Below are 23,204 nucleotides of genomic sequence, written 5' to 3'. Positions count from 1 at the left end.
GTCTGGGTGCAATAGCTCACGCCCATAATCTCAGCACTTTGGGAAGCCAAGGCAGGCAGATTGCTTGAGTCTAGCAGTTTGAGACCAGCCTGAGCAACATGGCGAAACCCTGTCTCTACAAAACTACAGAAATTAGTTGGACATGGCCCATGCCTGTAGTCCCAGCTGCTTGGGAGGCCAAGGCATGAGAATCACTTGAACCTGGGAAATGGAGATTGCAGTAAGCCACGATCATGCCACTGCACTCCAGCCTGGGTGACAGAGGGAGACCCTGTCTCAAAAAAAAAAAAAAAAAAAAAAAAAAAATTCCTTACCGTATTTACATATAATGAATGTAAAGGAGAAATTAGATGAATGCATTTTTTTTCTTTGGCAATATACCCAGTAATGGAATCGCCAGATCTATTTATTTTAAAGATAACAAACCCATTACATGTTAATATAAATGTCTTTTTTGAAAAATAATTTTTCCAAAACGAAAAGAACTTTAGTGAGCAGAAGGGCATTGTTTTACATTTTTGCAAATCTCTAATGTCTAGCTTAATTGAACATAGCCAGGCTTCCATATATGGAATGCAGAAGCATTCAATCTGTTGCAGTAGTTGTTCTGGTTGAAATATACAAAGAAAGCCTGGACTCCCACAGCTATGTAGATAGAAAAGGGAGGGATTTTGGATAATATTTTCAGAAAGTTTTGGATATTCTTTTTTTTGACACTGCACTAAGCTTGACAAATGTTGGTTTCTTAAAAGTTATTTGCAATCTAAAACTGTAGTAGTGAACTTTGTCAGTTACATTAAAATCTATTGATCTGGCCAGGTGTGGTGGCTCACACCTGTAATCCCAACACTCCAGGAGGCTGAGGCAGGAGGTCAGGAGTTCAAGACCAGCCTGGCCAACATGGTGAAATCCTGTCTCTACTAAAAAAAAAAAGAAAGAAAGAAAGAAATACAAAAACCAGCCGTGGTTGCAGGTGCCTGTAGTCCCATCTACTCTGGAGGCTGAGGCAAGGAGAATTGCTTAAACCCGGGAGGCGGAGGTTGCAGTGAGTGAGCCAAGATCGTGCCACTGTACTCCAGTGCAGCCTGGGCGACAGAGCGAAACTCCGTCTCCAGAAAAAAAAAAAAAAAAAAAAAAAATCTGTTGGTCTGTTTGACTCTTTGGGGGAACTTTCAGTTATGCATTATTTTGTAGCATTGTGCATTGGTCATTTGGAAAATACTGATTTGCCAAGTTAAGCACATCTTCCAAATGTAGACACATTTTATTATTAATATTTAAAAAATCACATTAGTTAATATCACCACCTATCTTAGAAAAGTTTTTGAGCATTAGGAAGCTTTCAAGCTCATGGTGGCAGAATTCTAATTTCCACTTGAAAGTTTGTATTTAATTATTGGCAAATACTGCCAGTAGCTGGGAGGCGTGTGCCACCACACCTGTCTTAATTTTGTATTTTTGGTAGAGATGGGGTTTTGCCATGTTGCTCAGGCTGGTCTCAAACTTCTGACCTCAGGTGAAACACCTGCCTTGGCCTCCCAGAGTGCTGGGATTACAGGTGTGAGCCACCGCACCTGGCCTGTCAGTCATCTTTCAAACAAAAATTGCACTCTGTGAGAGAAAACCAGCAAGTTCACTCACAACTTAGTTGTACAAGTGCATTTCCAAAATCAAGACAACCATTGTACTTCTGTATGCAACAGAAGTTCTTTATGTGTAGTTTCCCTTTCATCATCCAGAATTTTTTAAATGTACACTACAGCCAAAACTTAATAAAATTAGTAATATTTACTGCTAATGTTGACACTCTTACTGCAAGTGTATACTAGTAAAGAATATAGCAACTACTAGTACATTTTGGTACCACTGCCTTGATTCATAGTAAGTCACCAGCAGTTTTACCTAGAATGCTCTTGCACTGTCAGTGCAAATGTCAACATTGTGCAAAAAGCAAATGACATCATATAATTTTTGTTTGCTTGTTTTTTTCTTTTTCTTTTTGTTTTTTGACAGAGTCTGGTTCTGTCGCCTAGGCTGGAGTACAGTGATGTGATTGATCTCAGCTCACTGCAACTTCTGCCTCTTGGGCTCAAGTGATTCTCATGCCTCAGTCTCCTGAGTAGCTGGAATTACAGGCGTGCACCACTACATCTGGCTAATTTTTGTATTTTTGGTAGAGACAGGGTTTTACCATGTTGGCCAGGCTGGTCTCAAACTCCTGACCTCAAGTGATCCGCCCACCTTGACCTCCCAAAGTGCTGAGACTACAGGTGTGAGCCATCGCGCCTTGCCTGTTTTTGTTTATGAATCAGCGTCTCACTCTGTTGCCCAGGCTGGAGTGCAGTGGCATGATCATGGCTCACTGCAGCCCGGACTTCCTGGGCTCAAGCCATCCTCCCACCTCAGGCCCTCCAAGTAGCTGGGACTACGGGCGCATGCCACCATGCCTGGCTCATTTTTGTATTTTTTGTAGAGACAGTATTTCACCATGTTGCCTAGGCTGGTCTTAAACTCCTAGGCTCAATCAGTTCACCCGCCTCAGCCCCTCAAAGTGCTGGGATTACCACACCTGGCCAACATCATATTGTTATTATAAAAATAGTTGTGACCTTGCAGATCTTCCCTGAATGGATCTTGAATATCTTTAGGGGTTTGTGGATCACACTTTGTTTTTTGCTGTTCTAACTACTTCATAATTCAAGCAGATGTATATGCTGTGGTATTCATCCCCCGCTAAATGTTTGTTTGGATTATGAGTACTTTAATGGTAGACATTGGTGGCTTTATGCCTTTTATACATATCCTATCATGTCTGTTGGTGTGTTTTTATATAGTAAACAGGCAAAACATATTTGTAAATTAATAAATTTCTAGTATTGTCTATCTAGTTGAAATTTTATTTATTCTGAAACTAAGATGGTTTTGAAATAATGTTTTAAAAAAATAATACAAACATTCAGACTGAAACAAAAATTTTGAAAAAATTTCAGAAATAAAATAGCTTATTCTCCCCCAGGAAAGATTTTTCACTATGGTCGCTTTTTTTCTGTTCCATAGTGTTAAAAACAAAATCCATAGATCTAACTTTTTATCCATCTTATTCTAGGAAAAAAAAACCCTACAAAATTTTAACATAATTTTTAACATATTGTTAATAGAAAGAATACTGTTCATTTTTTAAAAGCTATTAAATGGTTTCATTTTTTTCTGGAGCACCTTAAGTGTTCGTTGTATATGAAATATGAGCAATTGACTAAAAAGCATATCGTACATGTAAGAATTTACTTTTTGGGTAATTTCCACATCACTGATATGTCACATATTATCTAGGTAAAAGTTATACAGACTTTTAAGACAGTGATAACAAATGTTGTTGAATGTGAATACCTATTAATGTGAAAAGTCACTGGGTTTAGGCAGAAGCAACTTTAATGGGATGAATGATTTTTGGTTGTTCACTTGTTTTCATAGTACTGGGGATTTCAAAATAATAGGTACACAGGGTTTTGACTCAACTTGGACTAGTGATGACATGTTGACCTTTATATCATATGGCATTCACTTTGGAATCACTTATACTTTTGTTTGTTTTCAAGGCATATTTCTCATTTTATGCATAAAGTTCCTTTTCCATCTCCTCAGAGACCACGGATTTTAGTTCAGGTAAGGTTTTTTTGTTTTTGATTGGGGGACCTATGAGTTGTTATTGGCTCTGTCAAAATGTAACGTAAGAATAACAATTTTGAATGAGGAAAAAAACCTAATGAGATTTAGAGAGAACCAGATACTATTCCCCATTGTAGTTTGGGCTCTTAATGTTTTATTGACTCCTCCCAGACATCTCCTGCTTTTCTTAGAAAAAGCATTCAAGAATTAAAGAAGTGGGTTGAAGTAGACATTTTGAATACACAGAAAGGAACTTTTTTCCCCTAAATTTGTTGTAGGTATTTGAAAGTTTGTGCCTTTGGCAATCATTTAATAAGTTAAATGTATTAGAATAGATACAAGGAAAAGTTATGTGTGCATAAATTTCAAAACATAGATAAGAGTAATTACGTTATTATATTGATACAGATAAAATATCTAAAAAATATTATTTTGAGCTTTATATTCAGTCTGAATATCCGCATGTCATTTCTGTCTTGTTTCCTGGTATTTAGTGTAAGAAAATACATAGCACATTCAGTTTAAATACACACAAAAGATTGTTTTATGGTGGAAGTTAACAAACTTTTTTGGTTATTGGTCATACAGTAAATATTTTAGCCTTTACTGGACATCTGATCTCTGTCACAACTATTCAGCTCTGCTGTTACAGCACAAGAGCAGCTAGGTAATATGTAAAGAATGAGCATGCCTATATTTCAGTAAAACTGTATTTACAAAAACAGGCAATCTGTGGATTTGCCATGTAGGCCATAGGTTTTTTGACCCTGGTATTTTGGTATTAAATGAATAATTTAGTCTTTCAGTGTGAATTTGTTAAAATGGCATCAGGGAAACCATTGAGGACAGAAGAAAAGAGGATTCACAGTAAGAAGAGTTAGTAGTTGGAAGGGGTCAGGACCTGTTTTTCAAGATCTTAGTGATATAAATTGTTCTGATACTGGTAAATGCATATAGTGAAACTTCATGGGCATAATCATTATTCTGTATATTTTTAAGAGAAAGTGGTGTTTTAAAGTTCATCTTTATGTTTCAAATTCTTTATTTTAAATCTTCTTCCAGTTATCACCACATGATAATCTAATTCTCAGTCAGCCTGTGTCTTCACCTCTTCCACTAAGGCAAGTAAAACCTCATTTCTATTTATTTTTCTCTCAATCTAGCATAACATTCAAATATTTTCTTTTTCCTAGCTAAAATTTCAAATGTTGATGGGAGTACTTCTCACTGAACTACTACTTATCTAAATTTCTTTTACTTAATGTTTGGGTTGCAGTTATTAATGAAAAAAGGAAACTTTTATAATAGTGTTTTGTATTTTGTGTATCTATTATCATCAAGTACCTACTATTGTGTAATAAGAGTGTGTGTGTGGTGTATTTATATATGTAGATGATGAGAACAATTAATTTGAACTTTAACCTCTGAAGAACATTCAAATGCAATTAATTTTTTCTTTTTAAAATGCAATTAATTTCCAAAAGAAAAAAAGTGGTTCTAATTATTAAATTGTAGAGTAGGACAATGTATTTTCTTACCTTAAAAGTTCAGAGAAATTATTAAGTATGTTTTCTCTACAGTATCCTTTCTTGAAAGTTGATTAGCTGTGTAATTTTTTCATCAGAGAAATGGTTACAGTTTGATTAAGTTATACAGCAGATACCTAAGGGAGAGCAGCTGCCATCTTTGACATTAATTTTGTAAGAATTGCAGATTATTTCATCACTAGCTCTCAGTGTAGAGTGACAAATATTTTCTTAACCTTTGTTTGAGCTGAAAATAAACTAGAAACAATGACTGAGACTATGTATGTTACTCTAAATTACGTAAAGGACTTTTTTAGGTAACAGCTTTATTGAGATATAATTCACATATCATATAATTCACCCAATTAAAGTGTATGATTGAATAGTTATATTCACAGAGTTCTGCAGCTATCACTGTAATAAATTTTAGAACATTTTCGTCACCCTAGAAAGAAACTCTTTACCCTTCAGCAGTTAACCTCCTTAATTCCTCCTATCTCTAACATACACATACCCCTGTCCAGCCCTAGTCAACTACTAATCTACATTCCGTTGCTGTAGATCTATCTATACTGGACATTTCATATAAATGGAATCATACAATATGTAGTCTGGTTTCTTTGACTTAATGTTTTCAAGGTCTGTCTATGTTGCCTCATGCATCAGTACTTCTTTTTATTGCTGAATAATATTTCATTGTATAGATATATGTTTTATTTATCTGTTTATCAGTTGATAGACATTTAGGATAGTTCCACATTTTGGCTACTATGAACTTACCCCAATTTTTTTGTGGACATATGTTTTCATTTCACCAAGAGGCTTTTGTTACTAGTTTTGCTTTATTTAAAAGATTATTGCAGTGAAACTAGTTGTTTAGCATTATATAAACAAAATACTTGCTAGCTTACTGAACTATTTACTTTGTCAGTTCAGTATTTTGTTACTATATAGAAGGCCTAAGTTTATTGTTTTCATTATTAACTTGTTTTGTATGTGTATCTCATCATTTTCTACCTCTTGATTTCCTATTACTATTATCATTACAGTAGTAAAGATTATTCATAAAATTAAGTTTTAATGTGTATTTACCTTAAGGGAAGTGGGCCTGTAAGTCATATGGTTTTTCTGATAATTACAGTGGAAAATAGGCCATGTCCAAAAAACTTCCATTTAAGGATTTGCTTTCAATCAAAGCATCCCTTTTACAAACTGCATTCTTTATTTGGACATTATGTACATGACAGATCTTTTTACATGAAATGAAGCAGATGACTTTTCATTTTCCATATTGAATACAGTGCAAAAGAATGATTTTGGAATCTTCCAGAACTGCGTTGTTTTCGTAGTGTTTGTGATGCAGTGTTTTCCCTTCATCATAGCAGCAATCATGTTTAATGGTGAATATATAATACAAATTGTACCCTAGCCAACATATATAATACAAATCCTACTCTAATCAACTACTTTTGCCCATTGTTTTAGATAATGAGGTGTTTGAATCATTATTTTTTAATTATATATTTTTGTTTGAATTGACAGTGGTGGCAAGTTTTCAACACTACTCCAGAATTTAGGCCCTGAAAATGCTGTGACACTACTGGTGTTTGCAGTAACAGAACATAAAATTCTTATCCATTCCCTACGGCCATCCGTGCTTACTAGTGTGACAGAAGCATTAGTGTCTGTGAGTATCACAGTTTCTTATTGGCAGTCAATTTAGTTTAAACTTAGTTTATTTATATAACTTAAAGCCATTTTAATGCTTAACTAAAATTCAGAGAGTAATGAATTTGTGTTTTTTGAAAGCAGTTTTGATTTCCTGACCATTAACTCTAGTTACAATTATTTAATTCATTATCAGGCATTAGACTTTAGGTAATATTTAAAAGACAGTTTTTTGTGTGTGCTGATAAATTATGCTTAAGTATCAAAAAGGTAAATGCTCTCCTATCTTTTGTTTATCCAAGATGATTTTCCCTTTCCACTGGCCATGCCCGTATGTTCCTCTCTGCCCACTGGCTTTAGCAGATGTCTTGAGTGCACCATGTCCATTCATAGTAGGGATTGATTCAAGATACTTTGATCTCTATGATCCTCCACCAGATGTCAGTTGTGTTGACGTAGATACCAACACTATTTCTCAGTAAGTACATTTTAGTGATTCTACATCTATATTTTACAACTTTGTAGCATATGTATGTAACTGTATATTTTGTGATTAAGTAGGATTCTTTTAAGATATATTGTATTCCTTGTTATGTGGGGTAATCACCATCTTTGAATCATACCTTATGCGTAAATGGAGTAGATTTGGAGTATTAAAGAAGGTTTTATTGGAAAGACTATACATTTTATCCTCAGGCTTTCAATATTTAAGAAACATTTTAATGTTAGGCTTGCTTAGAAATTTAGCCAAAGGGAGCCGGGCGCAGTGGCTCACGCCTGTACTCCTAGCACTTTGGGAGGCCAAAGTGATCGGATCACCTGAGGTCAGGAGTTCGAGACCAGCCTAACCAACAAGGAGAAACCCCATCTCTACTAAAAATACAAAATTAGCTGAGCGTGATGGTGCATGCCTGTAATCCCAGCTACTTGGGAGGCTGAGGCAGGAGAATCGCTTGAACCTGGGAGGCGGAGGTTGTGGTGAGCTGAGATCATACCCCTGCACTCCAGCCTGGGCAACAAGAGTGAAACTCCGTCTCACAAAAAAAAAAAAAGAAAAAGAAAAATAAATTTAGCCAAAGGGAAATTGAGGTTAGAAATAGAAAAAGTTTATTTCCCTTTAATGATATGAGTATAGGTGAAATCACAAATTAAATTAAAACACCATTCTTTAATATTTCAATCCTATTTCTAGTCTTTTATAATACTATTAGAATACTTAAATATAGGCTGGCCATGGTGGCTGACACCTGTAATCCCAGCACTTTGGGAATCCCAGGCGGGCGGATCACTTGAGGTCAGAAGTTCGAGACCAGCCTGGCCAACATGGTGAAACCGTGTCTCTACTAAAAATACAAAAATTAGCTGGACGTGGTGGCAGGTGCCTGTATTCCCAACTACTTGGGAGACTGAGGCAGAAGAATCGCTTGAACCCGGGAGGCGGAGGTCGCAGTGAGCTGAGATTACACCACTGCACTCTGGCCTGGGCGACAGAGGGAGACTCCATCTCAAAAAAAAAAAAAAAAAAAAAAAAAAACCATAGTAAAATAAATGCTTTAACATTTTAAAATAACTTTAAAATTATACATAATTTCATTATCTTTACACCCTAGGGATGCAAGGATTTTATGTTTTCATCTCTTTGCATTGAAATTATATGTAAGTTATAGCTATTGGAACTATTTTTAAAGCCTTTTTATAATTCTGCATTGTTTTGTGTCCCTTATTTTCCATACTTAATCTATTCAGGGAAGAGGAAATTGATGCACTGTCCACATTGCACCCACAGGACATGCTTATAATATCTATGATTTAATCTAATAAAGCCCCAAAGCTGGTACAGCTTTTACACTTAAATATGTAAATGAGAAGTAGGTTTTTCTCCTTTTTTTTTTTAAAGAAATGGGGTCTCACTCTGTCACTCAGGCTGGAGTGCAGTAGCATGATCATAGCTCACTGCCAAATTTCTGGGATCAAGCAATCCTCTTGCCTCAGCCTCCCAAGTAGCTAGGACTACAGGTGTGTATCACCATGCCTGGCCACTTTTTTTTTTTTTTTTGAGACAGAGTCTCACTTGGTCACCCAGGCTCGAGTGCAGTGGTGCAATCTTGGCTCACTGCAAGCTCTGCCTCCCAGATTCACACCATTCTCCTACCTCAGCCTCCCAAGTAGCTGAGACTACAGGCATCTGCCACCACGCCTGGCTAATTTTTTTGTATTTTTATTAGAGATAGGTTTTCACCATGTTAGCAAGGATGGTCTCGATCTCCTGACCTTGTGATCCACCTGCCTCAGCCTCCCAAAGTGCTAGGATTATAGGTGTGAGCTACCACGACCGGCCATATCTGGCTAATTTTTTAAAAAATTTTTTTGTAGAGAAGGGGTCTTGCAATGTTGTCCCGGCTGGTTTGGAACTCCTGACCTCAGGTTATTCTCCTCCCTTGGCCTCTCAGAGCATTGGGATTACAGGCATGAGCCACCACACCCAGTTTTTCTCCATTTTTAAATAAGAGCTTTTTATCTTAAAGCTTGTTTTGAAAAAATTTTGATTTTTTATTTTTTTGAGACGATGTCTCATTCTGTCTCCCAGGCTCAAGTGCAGTGGCATGATTTCGGCTCACTGCAACCTCTTCCTCCCAGGTTCAAGTGATTCTCCTGCCTCAGCCTCTCAAGTAGCTGGGACTACAGGTGCACGCCACCACACCTAATTTTTGTATTCTTAGTAGAGATGGGTTTTCACCATGTTGGCCAGGCTAGTCTCGAACTCCTGGCCTCAGGTGATCTGCCTGCCTCAGCCTCCCAAAGGGTCGAGACAGCCTAAAGCTTTTCGATTTAATTATGAAACCTTAGATTAGTTCTCAGTCTTGTCATATGTTAAAACCTCAAGTGCCTAAACCATTAGAAAAGTTTAGCAGAAAATGAATATTCTCTTATAAAGCATGCGTATTGTCAAAAAGTTTTTATTCATGGAAAGCCTAACGAAGAAAATATGAAATATATTTTATGCGTAAAAGCCCTTTTACATATGGCATCAATAGGTTCAATGATTCTTTACCATCAACATTTCATTCTTTACCAGAACTGTTTAATACTTTCAAATATTAAAGTAATATAACTTTTCCTTGCCAGTTTAATGTTACATGATGTAATATTTTTTAATTGAAATTAGCAGTGGTAAGAGTGTATACTGTTTTTATTATGGTAATAAGTTGTATTTCCACCCTTATAATGTCTCTTAATTTGTTAAAAGAATTTTCTCATCTGGGTGTGATGACTCATACCTGGGTGTGATGACTCATACCTGTAATCTCCACACTTTGGGAGGCTGAGGCAGGAGGATCACTTGAGGCCAGAAGAGACCCCATTTATACAAATAATTTAAAAATTAGAAGAATTTTGTCTTCCTACTTACTTTTCTTTCTTTCTTTCTTTCTTTCTTTCTTTCTTTCTTTCTTTCTTTCTTTCTTTCTTTCTTTCTTTCTGTCTTTCTTTCGAAGTTGCTGAGGTCTGAACTCTTTTCTTTCTGCTTTGATCACTAATGAGTTAAAGAATCAGAGAAACATGAGTTGTTTGTGCTCATGAATTCTTGGCATTATCACCGTCCCAAACGGGTGGAGGACTAGACTAGCGAACTGACAGCTTTCTACTTTCCTTCAATTAGAATTTCTGAAGCCCCAGCCTGAAATTTGAAAGGAAAACAAATCCCAAGTGTGGAATTTTTGGTTTCTTTTTCCCTTCCGTGTCTGTCTTAAGTATATATAATACAGACTATGTTTTAAATATCAAGAAATTTCTGAAGAAAGGGAAAGAAATTAATATGTATGTTCTAAGTGTAAAGCTACATATGTAGCCTAAGTCATCTCATGTGATTCTCCATACTTTGTGAGGTAGTTCTTTATTTTTTTGGAAGCAGAGTCTCGCTCTGTCGCCCAGGCTGGAGTGCAGTGACGCGATCTTGGCTCACTGCAAGCTCCGCCTCCAGGGTTTACGCCATTCTCCCGCCTTAGCCTCCCAAGTAGCTGGGACCACAGGTGCCCACCACCATGCCCAGCTAATTTTTTGTAATTTTTAGTAGAGATGGGATTTCACCGTGTTAGCCAGGATGGTCTCGATCTCCTGACCTCGTGATCCACCCGCCTCGGCCTCCCAAAGTGCTGGGATTACAGGTGTGAGCCACTGCGCCCAGCAGAGGTAGTTCTTATTAACTCTTCTGACAAGTAGGGAAACCAAAGCTTAGATTTTTAAGCGGCTTACCAAAGGGCACATAGCTTATACTGTCAGAACTGGGTTTTAAAGCCATTACTGTTTGACTCCAAAACTAATGCCTCTACCACTAATTATTGGGTAACTATGTAATATGTGTATGTCATAAAATAATACAGTAATCTTGTAAGTGGAAGTCATCGTGAGTATACATTTACTCATAAGATGATCTTTCTTATAAGAAGATGATCATAGACCAAACTCAAGTACTTCAAAAGTTTCCCTTACGGCCGGGCACGGTGGCTCATGCTTGTAATCCCAGCACTTTGGGAGGCCGAAGTAGGCAGATCATGAGGTCAGGAGATCGAGACCACCCTGGCTAACACAGTGAAACCCCGTCTCTACTAAAAATACAAAACATTAGCAGGGGGCGGTGGCGGGCGCCTGTAGTCCCAGCTACTCGGGAGGCTGAGGCAGGAGAATGGCATGAACCCCGGAGGTAGAGCTTGAAGTAGGCCGAGATCGCGCCACTGCACTCCAGCCTGGGATACAGAGCAAGACTCCATCTCAAAAAAAAAAAATCCCCTTACCCAGCCAAGTTTTAGAACGAAGATATCAAGAACAAGAGGCGGAAATTATGGCAGTAACAGTAATTAGATGTGATCAGATGATACCAAGATGTTGTTCATTCATTTACGCCACAAACATATCCTGAGTGCCCTTTTTTGCTAGGCACTGGGAATAAAATGGCAAACCACGTATTCTCCTTTCTCTTAAGACACTCGTAATTAAGTCTAGCAAGACAGGCACTATGCAGTGAATGGTAAGACACAGTGGGAAAACTGTGTTACTGAGTTTCATAAAGAAAATAATTTGAAAAGTGTTTCTACGTTGCGTTCTTACTATAACAGAGGATCCTGTTGGTCACATTGTAAAGGTAATCACACCTTCACAGCAGGAAATCTGCAGTTTGACTCTGCCCTATCTTTATTTTTATTCTCATTTGTAGAAAGGTAGAGGGGACAAATTCTAAGACAGTCATTTTTGTTCAGCTTAATCTTTCTTATCCCACTCTTTTTTCTTTGTTTACTTTTCAAAGTGATATTTGCCCTTTTTTGTTCTGTAGGAAGTTTAGGGAATATAAAAAGGTTCAGCAAGTTCCACTACACACCTGTGTTATGTTGTTCTGTGGTGGTTAGAATATGAGTGTTTTACTTTTCTTTTTCTATACATTGTTCAAGTTTTCTAAAATGAATATTCTTTGCTTTTGAAATAAACTGATTCAATAAAAAGTAGAGTCATCTGGGCACAGTGCCTCTTGCCTGTAATCCCAACACTTTGAGAGGCAGAGGCCAGGAGGATTTCTTAAGGTGTGGAGTTCATGACCAGCCTAGGCAACAAAACAAGACCTCATCTCTACAAAATAAAAATTAGCAGGCTGTAGGGGTGTGCACCTGTAGTCTCAGCTGCTTGGGAGGCTGAGGCAGGAGGACCACTTGAGCCTGGGAGTTAAGACTGCAGTGAGCCGTGATCGTGCCACTGCACTCCACCCTTGGTGACAGAGTGAGATGTTGTCTTTTTTTTTTTTTTTTTTAAGTGGAGTCATCAAAGCTATCTTTAAGTCCAGATGCTTCGCAATGCTTTATCACCATGCTCTTTTCTACTCCTACCCCATGTATGGTTTAGAGACCAACTGTGTTGTAATAACTATAATAAAGGAGATTATGGGAGCCTGTCCCAGAAACAAAGATACAATAGTTCCTCCCTTACCCACAGTTTGGCTTTCCATGGTTTCAGTTATCTGTGGCCAACTGCAGTCTGAAAGTGCATAAGTACAATACAGTAAGTTATTTTGAGAGAGACAGCCCACGTTCACATAATGTTTATATAAAGTATATTGTTATAATTCTATTTTATTATACATTATTGTTATTGATCCCTTACTGTGCCTAATTTATAAATTGAGCTTTATCATAGGTATATATGCTTGGGAAAAAAACATAGTAAAAACGGGGTTCAGAACTGTGTGATTTCAGGCATCCACTGGGGGTCTTGGAATGTATCCCCTACAGATAAGGGGGAAACTGCTTTATCATTTTTTAACAGATAGCCTCTTTTATAGTTATATAAGTATTTCACAATGTTGTACTTTTTTCAAGTAATTTAATATTATAGGTTATTTCTTTTTTGAAAGAAACAAAAATGATCTTTACTTATGCTCTTAGGAAACTAAGAAACTAAGTATTTAAATATACCAAAGTGTTTTGATAAGCTCTGTGGATCATGAGTTTACTGAAAGTTTTTGTAGTGCTTTTCCTTACAGTATATAAGAAAAAAACTTGTAGGATTTTTCTAATATTTAGGTGTCTAAGCACACTTAAGTGGAGATTAAGAGTAAAGATCATCACATTAAGCTTTATGGTGATTAGCAAGATTCCAAAGCAACTGGAATTTACTCAGTATAAATATAAATTTGTGAGCTGTATTTAATACAAGGTTCTACCCTCATAGAAATTAATTTTTAAATATTCAACATGCCAGTTTACCCCGTAGGATTTTTCTCTTGTTAATGCAAATATTTTGTATGTTTTTCATTTTTCATTCAATGTGTTTAATCTTTTCCCATTTTTATATATAACAGATATATACCTTCCCCCTCCCAAAGACCATGTAACAAATATATTTCTGTTGTTATTTAATCTTAGAATTGGTGACAAGAAAAATGTAGCCTGGAAGATACTTCCAAAGAAGCCATGTAAAAATCTGATGAACACACTGAATAATTTGCATCAGCAATTGGCAAAATGTAAGTGGATAACTTAATTAAAGGAGGTAATTTAATCTGAAAAAGGGACTCCAAATATTTGCCTTACTTATAAAAGAATAATGTTTATTTTAACTAGCAGAAAGTGGTTTTACCATTTTAAAGGCAGATGATCATTAAAGCAAAATTTGTTAGAAGATGAATGAGAGATTTATAAAATATGTATTTTATATCTTCCAAATTTTTATAGAACCGTCATTCAATAACAACATAGAATAACAACATTCAAAAGGATGTTAAGGTGGTTAATTTTACCATTACTGAAATACCATGGAAAAAATGTGGGGTTCCACCTTTATATTGTTTTTTTTTTTTTCTCTTTTAAGACAGAGTCTTGCTTTGTCATCCAGGTTGTAGTGCAGTGGCACAAACATGGCCCACTACAGCCTTGACCTCCTGGGCTCAAGTAGTATTCCCACTTCAGCCTCCTCAGTAGCTAGGACTGCAGACACAATGAGGCATTATGCCTGGTTAATTTTTTAATTTGTTATAGGGACAAATTATGTTGTCCTGGGCTCAAGCAGTTCTCCCTCTTCGACGTCTCAAAGTGCTGGGATTACAGGCATGAGCCACTGTGCCTGGCCTAATTTCTTCATACATAGAATAGAAAGTTAGTTTTGAAAATCTAAGACAAATGATGTAAACTACATTAGAAAATACTGATGATTTCAGTGGAGTAAGAGCTTTTCACCTTCAGTGGATCTTAATGCTGTGCTTATCTTTTTAAACATTTTTTAATTTTTTTGTGTGCCTATCTTAAAGTTTGAAAATAGAAGTTAGCGTTAAGAAATTAATCAAAATGAAAATTGATTAGGATGTGGAATATTTATATTATATATAATAATATTTCTATTATATATAAGGATATATATAAGGATATATCTTGACCTGTCCAGAATTGTTGATAAGGAAAATTAAACCTTCTTTTTTTTTATCTAATCTTCTTGGTAGTATAGCAGATGACCCATTCAGAATCCATAACTTAATACTTATTATATAACGTATGGTCAATAGTGATATAGCAGTATTTGAGGTTCACATTTATGTATTAGGTACAACATAAGCATAGGAGGTAGTCTACACCCTTGAGGATTCATCATAGTGTATAGTGTAGTTGGAAATAGACATGGATAAAAACAATATTTACAAAGCATACTTCATAACAAGTAGATAATTCCAAAGTAGCTCATAAGTATTGGGATATTAAACTAATGACATAAAACATAACAAAATTTTGCCTTATGGAACAAATAAATCATGCATGTAATATTATTTGTTACCTAGTTAATTGCTTTCTAAAAGTGTTTGCACTTCTTTTGAATAGCTGAAAAGCCCAACAGCTTTTGTAGCAATATTTAAATATTATTAACATTGGCTGGGCAGGATGACTCAGGCCTATTGTCCCAGCACTTTGGGAGGCTGAGGCAGGCAGATTGCTTGAGTCCAGGCAGTTTGAGACCATCCTGGGCAATGCGCTGAAACCTTGTCTCTACAAAAAGTACAAAAATTAGCTGGGCACGGTGGCAATGCACCTACTTGGGTGGCTGAAGTGGGAGGATCACTTGAGCCTGGGAGGTCAAGGCTGCAGTGAGCCACAATTGTGCTACTGCACTCCAGCCTGGGTGACAGAGCAAGACCCTGACTCAAATTTTATATATATATATATATATGTGTATATATATATATATATATATATATATATATGTATATATGTATGTATATATATATATGTATATATGTATATATATATATGTATGTATGTATATATATATATATGTATATATATATAAAGTCAATGAAATAGCCCATTCAACTTTTATGAAAGGCAGAATCTCAAGGGTTAAAACTACAAACATTTAAATAATACTGATAATTAAGAACTGTATAACACTTTATAGCTTCAGAGCACATTCACACACGTTCTTTTATGTTACAACTATGAGAATGAGGTTGAAGGAGGCATATAGTAGCTTCTCACAGATCATACAGTTAACAAGGATGAAGCTGGGATTAAAACCTAGGCTTTCTTGGCGTAGTGGCTCACACCTGTAATCCCAGCACTTTGGGAGGCCAAGGCAGGTGGATCACCAGAGGTCAGGAGTTCGAGACCAGCCTGACCAACATAGTAAAACCTCATCTCTACTAAAAATACAAAAATTAGCCGGACGTGGTGGTGCACTCTTGTTGTCCCAGCTACTTGGGAGGCTGAGGCTGGAGAATAGCTTGAACCTGGGAGGCAGAGATTGCAGTGAACCAAGATTGTGCCGCTGTACTCCAGCCTAGAAGACAGAGTGAGACTCCATCTCAAAACAAAAACAAAAACAAAAAAACCGTAGGCTTTGTGGTTCCAATGCCTTACGTTCTTTCAGTATTTTCACTTTTTTAGACAATAAGAACTCCTCCAAAAACTCTCGAAGATGATTAATTGTTCCTTATATTTTAAAATTTTGAAGTAATAACAAACTTTTTTTCCTGACCCTTTGACATTAGATGCTTCATGACATTTGAATAGAATGTATTTCCTACGAAGTACATTCTTTGACATCACTACAATGTAACCATGAAAATCAGGAAATTAACATTGAGCATTACTGTCATCCTAATCCTCAGACCACATTCAGGTTTTGCCAGTTATCATGATAATGTTCTTTTTATAACAAAAGGATCCAGTTCCAAATCAGGTTTTGTATGTAGTTTCAAGTCTCTTTATTTGCCTTTCCTCCTGAACAGTTCCTCAGATTCTCTGCCACCTTTGAAGATTATATTTACCATTGTAGAATTGTCCATGGTGTGGGTCTATCTGAGCATTCTCATAATAAATACAGGCCACCCATCTTTTTTTCTTTTTTTTGAGATAGGATGTCTCACTGTGTCACCCAGGCTGGAGTACAGTGGTGCGATCACAGTTTATGGCAGCTGTGAGCTCCCAGGCTCAAGTGATCTTCCCACCTCAGTCTCCTGAGAAGCTGGGACTACAGACACACGCCACCACACCCAGCTAATTAAAAAAAAATTTTTTTTTTGGTAGAGATGGGATCTCACTATATTGCCAGGCTGGTCTTGAACTTCTGGGCTCAAGTGGTCCTCCCACTTCAGCCTCCATGCTAGGATTACAGATGTGAGCCACTGCACCTGGCCCAGGTCACACATCTTTGACAGGAATATCACAGAAGTGATGCTGTGCCTCTCTTATTGCGTCCTTATATCATATCGCACACTATTTTGCTTTGTCACATTATTGATGAAGATATTCACTTTGATCACTTGATTAAGGTGGTGTCTACTAGACTTCTCTACTGTAAAACTACATGTTTACTATCTAATGACTTTAGCATTGAATTGTCCAGGAAGAAGAATTGTTTTTTGTATTTTAATCCTTGTATGTTCTTCCTGTGTAGGTACTTGTATTTAAAAAAAAAAAAAAGGAAAGAAGAACTGTTGCATTTGCCCTGTGCCCAGTTTGCACAGGGTAAATGCAATAGTTCTTCTTTCCCTTTTTTTAAAGTCTGTTTTCAATCAGAAAGACACAAACATGAATGAATACAAGAGGGAATGTCACTGCCGCTTTGAAAAAGACATATCTGTAATATATAAAATATATGTTTTATATATATTCATATGGAAAGAGTGTAAGAGCAAGTATGTGCACATAACATGAAAAGTGGCTGGGCATGGTGCCTCATGCCTATAATCCCAGTACTTTGGAAGGCCGAGGCGGGTGGATCACCTGAGGTCAGGAGTTCGAGACTAGCCTCACCAGCATGGTGAAACCCTGTCTCTACTAAAAATACAAAAATTAGCTGGGCGTGGTAATGGGCACCTGTAATCCCAGCTACCCGGGAGGCTGAGGCAGGAGAATCTCTGGAGCCCCGGAGGTGGGGACTGCAGTGAGCCAAGATCGTGCCACTGTACTCCAGCCTGGATGACAGACCGAGACTCTGTCTCAAAAAACAAACAAACCAGAACAAACAAAACGTGCAAAGCATTTGAGGGAAAGGGGAGCAATTTTTGAAATATTTTCATGTTTTCAAATGTACTAGTTTATATATAATCTTCAATGGTGAGAGAACAATGGAGACATTTCTGTATGAAGATTTGAGAGATCCGGGTTTATGTTCCTTTCTTATTATTCTCCTTATTTCTATGTCAGGTCATTTCCCCTCTCAGGGCATGTGTAAAATGGTAGTGGTGTGGGAGGTATAGATGACATGGTTGTTCAGATTCTTTCTGAACAATGCCAATACTCGGTCAGCCTATGAATGATATGTATTCTGACATATATTTATAGTTGAGCAGCTTTCTGATATTTTGTTGCTTTCTGGGTTATAATCACTGTTAACTTATATGTAGTTATTTTAGAACATGAACTTAAAAAAATTTTTTTGTAGAGACAGAATCTCTCTATGTTGCCCAGGCTAGTCTTGAACTCCTATCCTCAAGTGATCCTCCTGCCTTGGTCTAGGATTGCAGGCTTGAGCTACCATGGCTGGCCTGAACGCTTTTTTTCCTGATGGTAGTGAGATAAACAGGGGTAACTTTGTGTTTAATTTAGATAAAATTTACTCAACGGAGCCTACAAAATGCTATGGCAGGCTTTGCTAAGGTTTACATGTGATTAAGTTATGTAAACAAAGAGTTGAGGTAGCTTGGGTCCTTTTGAAAACACAACAAAATTATACTGGTACCATCATGAGTGTTTTGTGAGTTCGGAGAAAACACTAACACTCTGTGTCTTCACAGTGCAGCAGAGACCAAGAGATGATGGACTAATGGATTTAGCAATGAATGACTATGATTTTAATTCTGGAAAGAGGTTGCACATGATAGATTTGGAAATCCAAGAGGCATTTTTGTTTTTCATGGCCTCTATTTTAAAAGGTTACAGATCATACTTAAGGCCAATAACACAAGCCCCATCTGAGACAGCCACAGATGCAGCCTCTCTCTTTGCCCTACAAGGTGAGTGATTGCATAGCTTTAAAGCTTTTATGTCATTGAGCTTAACTTTGTGATGACTCATTTGCTGTCTGTGTTAATAGCTCATATTTATGAGAATACATACCTGTTTTGAGGAGAACGTGAATACCAGCTTTGTTGGTTACCCATTTCCATAGGACTAGTTATTTTTCAGGCATATTAGATATAATCCCATTAGCAGATATGCAGAAGAAAAGTATAGAGCCTCCCAACCATATACCGACTGCGCTTTTGTGTCACATATGTGTTGAGATACTGATACTTTCAGCTTTCAGAGCAGCAGGCAGTGTTGGGGATACAGAGGAACCTCTGGAATGGTCACCTCCAGGCTTGAATAACCTCATTTGTTTTATTTCAGTATAGTTTACGAATATTTTCAAATATTGGGTACTTTACAGATATTTATAGATATTTCCTATCTGTGCCATGAAGTAAAAAAAGTTGGGAAGTTCTGGAGTGCAACCGGTTTTATAATACATATTTACTTTCTTTTGTAGTATTTAACATTTGAAAGAGAAATTCATTTAATAAGTATATATTGAGTACCTCTGAATGCTAGGCCTTGGATATATAGTGGTATGCAAAAGAGACATGGCCAAAAAAAAAAAGTAAAAGATGAGAGTCATGGTTATTTCTCTCAGAGAGCTTATAGTCAAGAGGATAGGCGATTGGAGATAATGAGTGAACAACTTCAGTTCACAACCTCATATCACGGAAGGCTATTCTGAAGAAGTAACATCTGATCCATGATCTGAAAGATGAGTAGAAATTAGCCAGACAAAGGTAAAGTAGGAGAGTGTTTTAGGCAGAGAGAACAGTTTACACAGCCCCTGAGACTGGAAAGAGCTTGAATTCCTGTGCCTGAAAGGAGGCCCAAGTGCAGTGTAACTGAGCATAGTTAGTAAGGTGAAATCAGGAAATAAACCTTTTCTCTGTTTTCAATAAGTAAGACACAAACATGAATGTATACGAGGGAATGTTACTGCTGCTTTGAAAAAGCCATATATATATATATATATTATATATATAATGTATATATTTATATGGAGTGTGAGAGCAAGTATGTGCATGTAATATGCAAAGCTTTTGGGGGAAAAGAGAGCAATTTTCAAATGTACTAGTTTATAATCTTCAAGATGGTGAGAGAACAATGGAGACAGTTCTGGGTGAGGATTTGAGAGATCTGGGTTTATGTTCCTTTATTACTGTTCTCCTATTTCTTTGTCAGGTCATTTCACCTCTCAGGGCACGTGCAAAATGGTAGTGGTGTGGGAGGTGTAGATGACATGGTTGTTCAGATTCTTTCTAGTGCAAATATTCTGTGAATCTATGAATGATATTATGTATTCTGATATTATATATTTATGTTGAACAGCTTTCTTAAGAAGCCGGGACCGGTCACATCAAAAATTCTATAACATGATGACTAAAACACAAATGTTTATTCGCTTCATTGAAGAGTGTTCTTTTGTTAGTGACAAAGATGCAAGCCTGGCATTTTTTGATGATTGTGTAGATAAAGTAAGTAACGGTACATCTACAATGCCCTAACTTATTTTATGTTACTGTTATAAATGTTATGAGTTATAATTTCTATTTATAGCTTTTAATGAAATCGAAATTAATTTCATTTTCATCATTGACTGCTTATAATGCAAGTTTTGGTAGCCTGCTAAAAGTTATAGAATGCACCTCTTACAATTACCTTGTAGAATTTTACTAAATCATAAGTTTTGTTTTAGCAATCAGGTCCCTAACCCTCCCTGCCCACTTATAAAACCAGGAATTTTTTGCCAGCCTGTGCACCTCCAACTTAAACATCTGTAATTTTCACCTCTCCTTTTTGTCAGAGATGGGTTATCACATGCTGAAAGTAGGTGTAAAAGTATAATAAATGTTTTACCTGAATATTTCCACAATTGAGAATGAGTTTGTAGCTTAAATTAGTTAGTTCTATAATTTTAAATTTATATATGAAACCTTTCCATTCAGTCCTAATATCATTAGGTGGGACAGAGCAAGGCAGGTATTCATGCTGGAGAGAGAGGAGGTAATAGGATGGTAGTCCAGAGAGGGGTTTCAAAACCTGAATAGGGTGGAGAGAGAGGAACAGCCTAGCTGGAATGTCGGAGCCCAAGCCAGGTAAGGAGAGTATTCCTGGAGAGGCATGTTCTAACTTGGAGAATCAGAGGACAGGCAGTTTAAAGAGGGTGTCCATGTTCAGGGGCAGACTGCTGCAGGGTGTCAGAACCTAAACAGGATGAGAAGAGCACTCATACAGAGGTGACCACAACATGGAGTGTCAGAGTCTGAGCAGGGTGGGGAGAGTATCCTCACGGGAATAGCAAGGGAAGCAAATGAGATGTCAGAGTTTCATCTAGATGAGAGAGGTGTCAGCATGGTGGGGCAGGATTTGGTCTGGAGGGGGTTGTCAAAACCACATTAAGGTGTAGAAGTCATCTGCATGGGAGAGGGGTGGTGGTAAAGATGGGAGAATGTTACATATTGGGGAGATTGATCAAATAAGTATATTAAAGATAATAAAGTTTCTTATTGAGAGAAAAAATTTACAAATACAGAAGTGAAGAAAACTAAATTGAACCCTGTAGCATTGGTGTAGAGTTGGAGATTTGGTGTAGTATCATTGGTTTTCAATGATAGATACAGAAATAAATGTAGATGTAAGTATATGTGTCTGGGTGTATACACACACATATTCCCTACCTCTGTACATTGGGCGGACCTGGAAGCAGCCACACCCCAACAGCAATGAGCACACCTAACATATAGATTTTTGGCTTCTAAATACCCGATAAGCCCTAAGGTATCTTGTGCTAGAAAACCAAGAATTGCCCCAAGAATGATGGAGACATGTTAAAACAAAATACACACACAGAAGTCAATTTGAAGGGATTTCCACAGGCAAATCTAGGACAATTTGAGCATCAAATGTTGGTAACAGATTAGCCCGTTGAGTAAAATAAGAAACCATGAGTCTACACAGATATCAATCAATTGAAAGTCATCTGATGAGAAGCAGGATCTTACGTAGTTATTAAGGACCTCCCCACAAAATGCATATTAATGACAAAAGGGAAAAGAGTAACTTTATAGTGGAAAAGCCTGGCAAATACCATTTTAATCAGGTTATCAAAATGAACATCATCTACAATGGGACAAGTCAACATTGTGTTCCCCTAATAGATTACAATGAGAATGCAACCTCAATTCTGTAATATTCCTGCAAAAATGTATGACCTATATAATCTCAAGGAAATACCAAACACATATTAAAGGATATTCTACAAAATACCTATTCTGTAATCTACAAAGTATTAAGGTTAAGAAAATAAAGTAAAAATGGAGAAGTTTGTCTAAAGTGAAGTAAGAAGACTTGACAACCAAATGCAGTGCTTAGCTAAGAACTAGATCCTTGCCAGGCACAGTGGCTCACACCTGTAATCCCAGCACTTTGGAAGGCTGAGGCGGGCGGATCGCAAGGTCAGGAGATCGAGACCACAGTGAAACCCCGTCTCCACTAAAAATACAAAAAATTAACTGGGCATGGTGGTGGGTGCCTGTAGTCCCAGCTACTCAGGAGGCTGAGGCCGGAGAATGACGTGAACCCGGGAGGCGGAGCTTGCAGTGAGCCGAGATCACGCCACTGCACTCCAGCCTGGGCAACAGAGCGAGACTCCATCTCAAAAAAAAAAAAAAAAAAAAAAACAACTAGATCCTTTAGGCATAACATTATTAGGCTAATCGACAAAACTTGAATGTGATTTGAGATTCCAGTAATAATATATCAATGTTAATTCCCAGTTGATTGTATTTCTGTAGGAGAATGTCTTTGTAGGAAGTATGAAAATATTCAGGAGTGAAGATAGGTCATCAACTCAGCAGCTTACTCTCAAAGATTAAGGGAAGAAGTTACTTATACTAAAACTTTCCTGTAAGTTTGTATTTAAATAGGTATATGGTATCCATGATCTTATGGCCATGATAATAGAAAAAAGGAATAAATAAAAGCTTTATTATATATGATCACAACAATTTGTAATGTTAAGATTATTTAAAGAAGTTCATCACTTTCAAATTTATGTGACTGTGAAAGAAAAAATCAATGGGTTTTTTTTTTAACGCAACAGCCAAAATACAACTTATCCCTTGATATTCAGAAATTGGTTCAATTCTTAGTTTAACATGAAATTGGCCTTACTGATTGTTAAATAAGTACCAATTGTGTCTTATAAAAATGAGAAGTGATTCTCACTATGAATAGGAAAATAGTATGGTAGGGACAACACACTACATTGGGAATCAGAAGTACTTTAATCTTGACT

The 23,204-nt window shown here is 36.9% G+C and overlaps 1 protein-coding gene across 7 annotated transcripts in view; it reads left to right on the top strand.

The window, feature by feature from the left end:
* The window catches only part of DENND4A (DENN domain containing 4A), a 132,353-nt gene that overhangs the window by 54,915 nt on the left and 54,234 nt on the right, over positions 1-23,204 (top strand). For all 7 annotated transcript variants that reach the window (XM_023220803.1, XM_023220808.2, XM_023220807.2 and 4 more), the window contains 7 exons: positions 3,597-3,663; positions 4,729-4,787; positions 6,735-6,879; positions 7,163-7,338; positions 13,766-13,866; positions 18,625-18,843; positions 20,237-20,382. In XM_023220803.1, coding sequence (XP_023076571.1) covers positions 3,597-3,663; positions 4,729-4,787; positions 6,735-6,879; positions 7,163-7,338; positions 13,766-13,866; positions 18,625-18,843; positions 20,237-20,382 — 913 coding nt within the window. The remainder of the gene's footprint in view (positions 1-3,596; positions 3,664-4,728; positions 4,788-6,734; positions 6,880-7,162; positions 7,339-13,765; positions 13,867-18,624; positions 18,844-20,236; positions 20,383-23,204) is intronic.

Source organism: Piliocolobus tephrosceles, chromosome 6 (assembly GCF_002776525.5).
Source record: "Piliocolobus tephrosceles isolate RC106 chromosome 6, ASM277652v3, whole genome shotgun sequence".
In the NCBI taxonomy this organism is placed as follows: domain Eukaryota; kingdom Metazoa; phylum Chordata; class Mammalia; order Primates; family Cercopithecidae; genus Piliocolobus; species Piliocolobus tephrosceles.
This window is presented reverse-complemented; position numbering and strand designations above follow the sequence as displayed.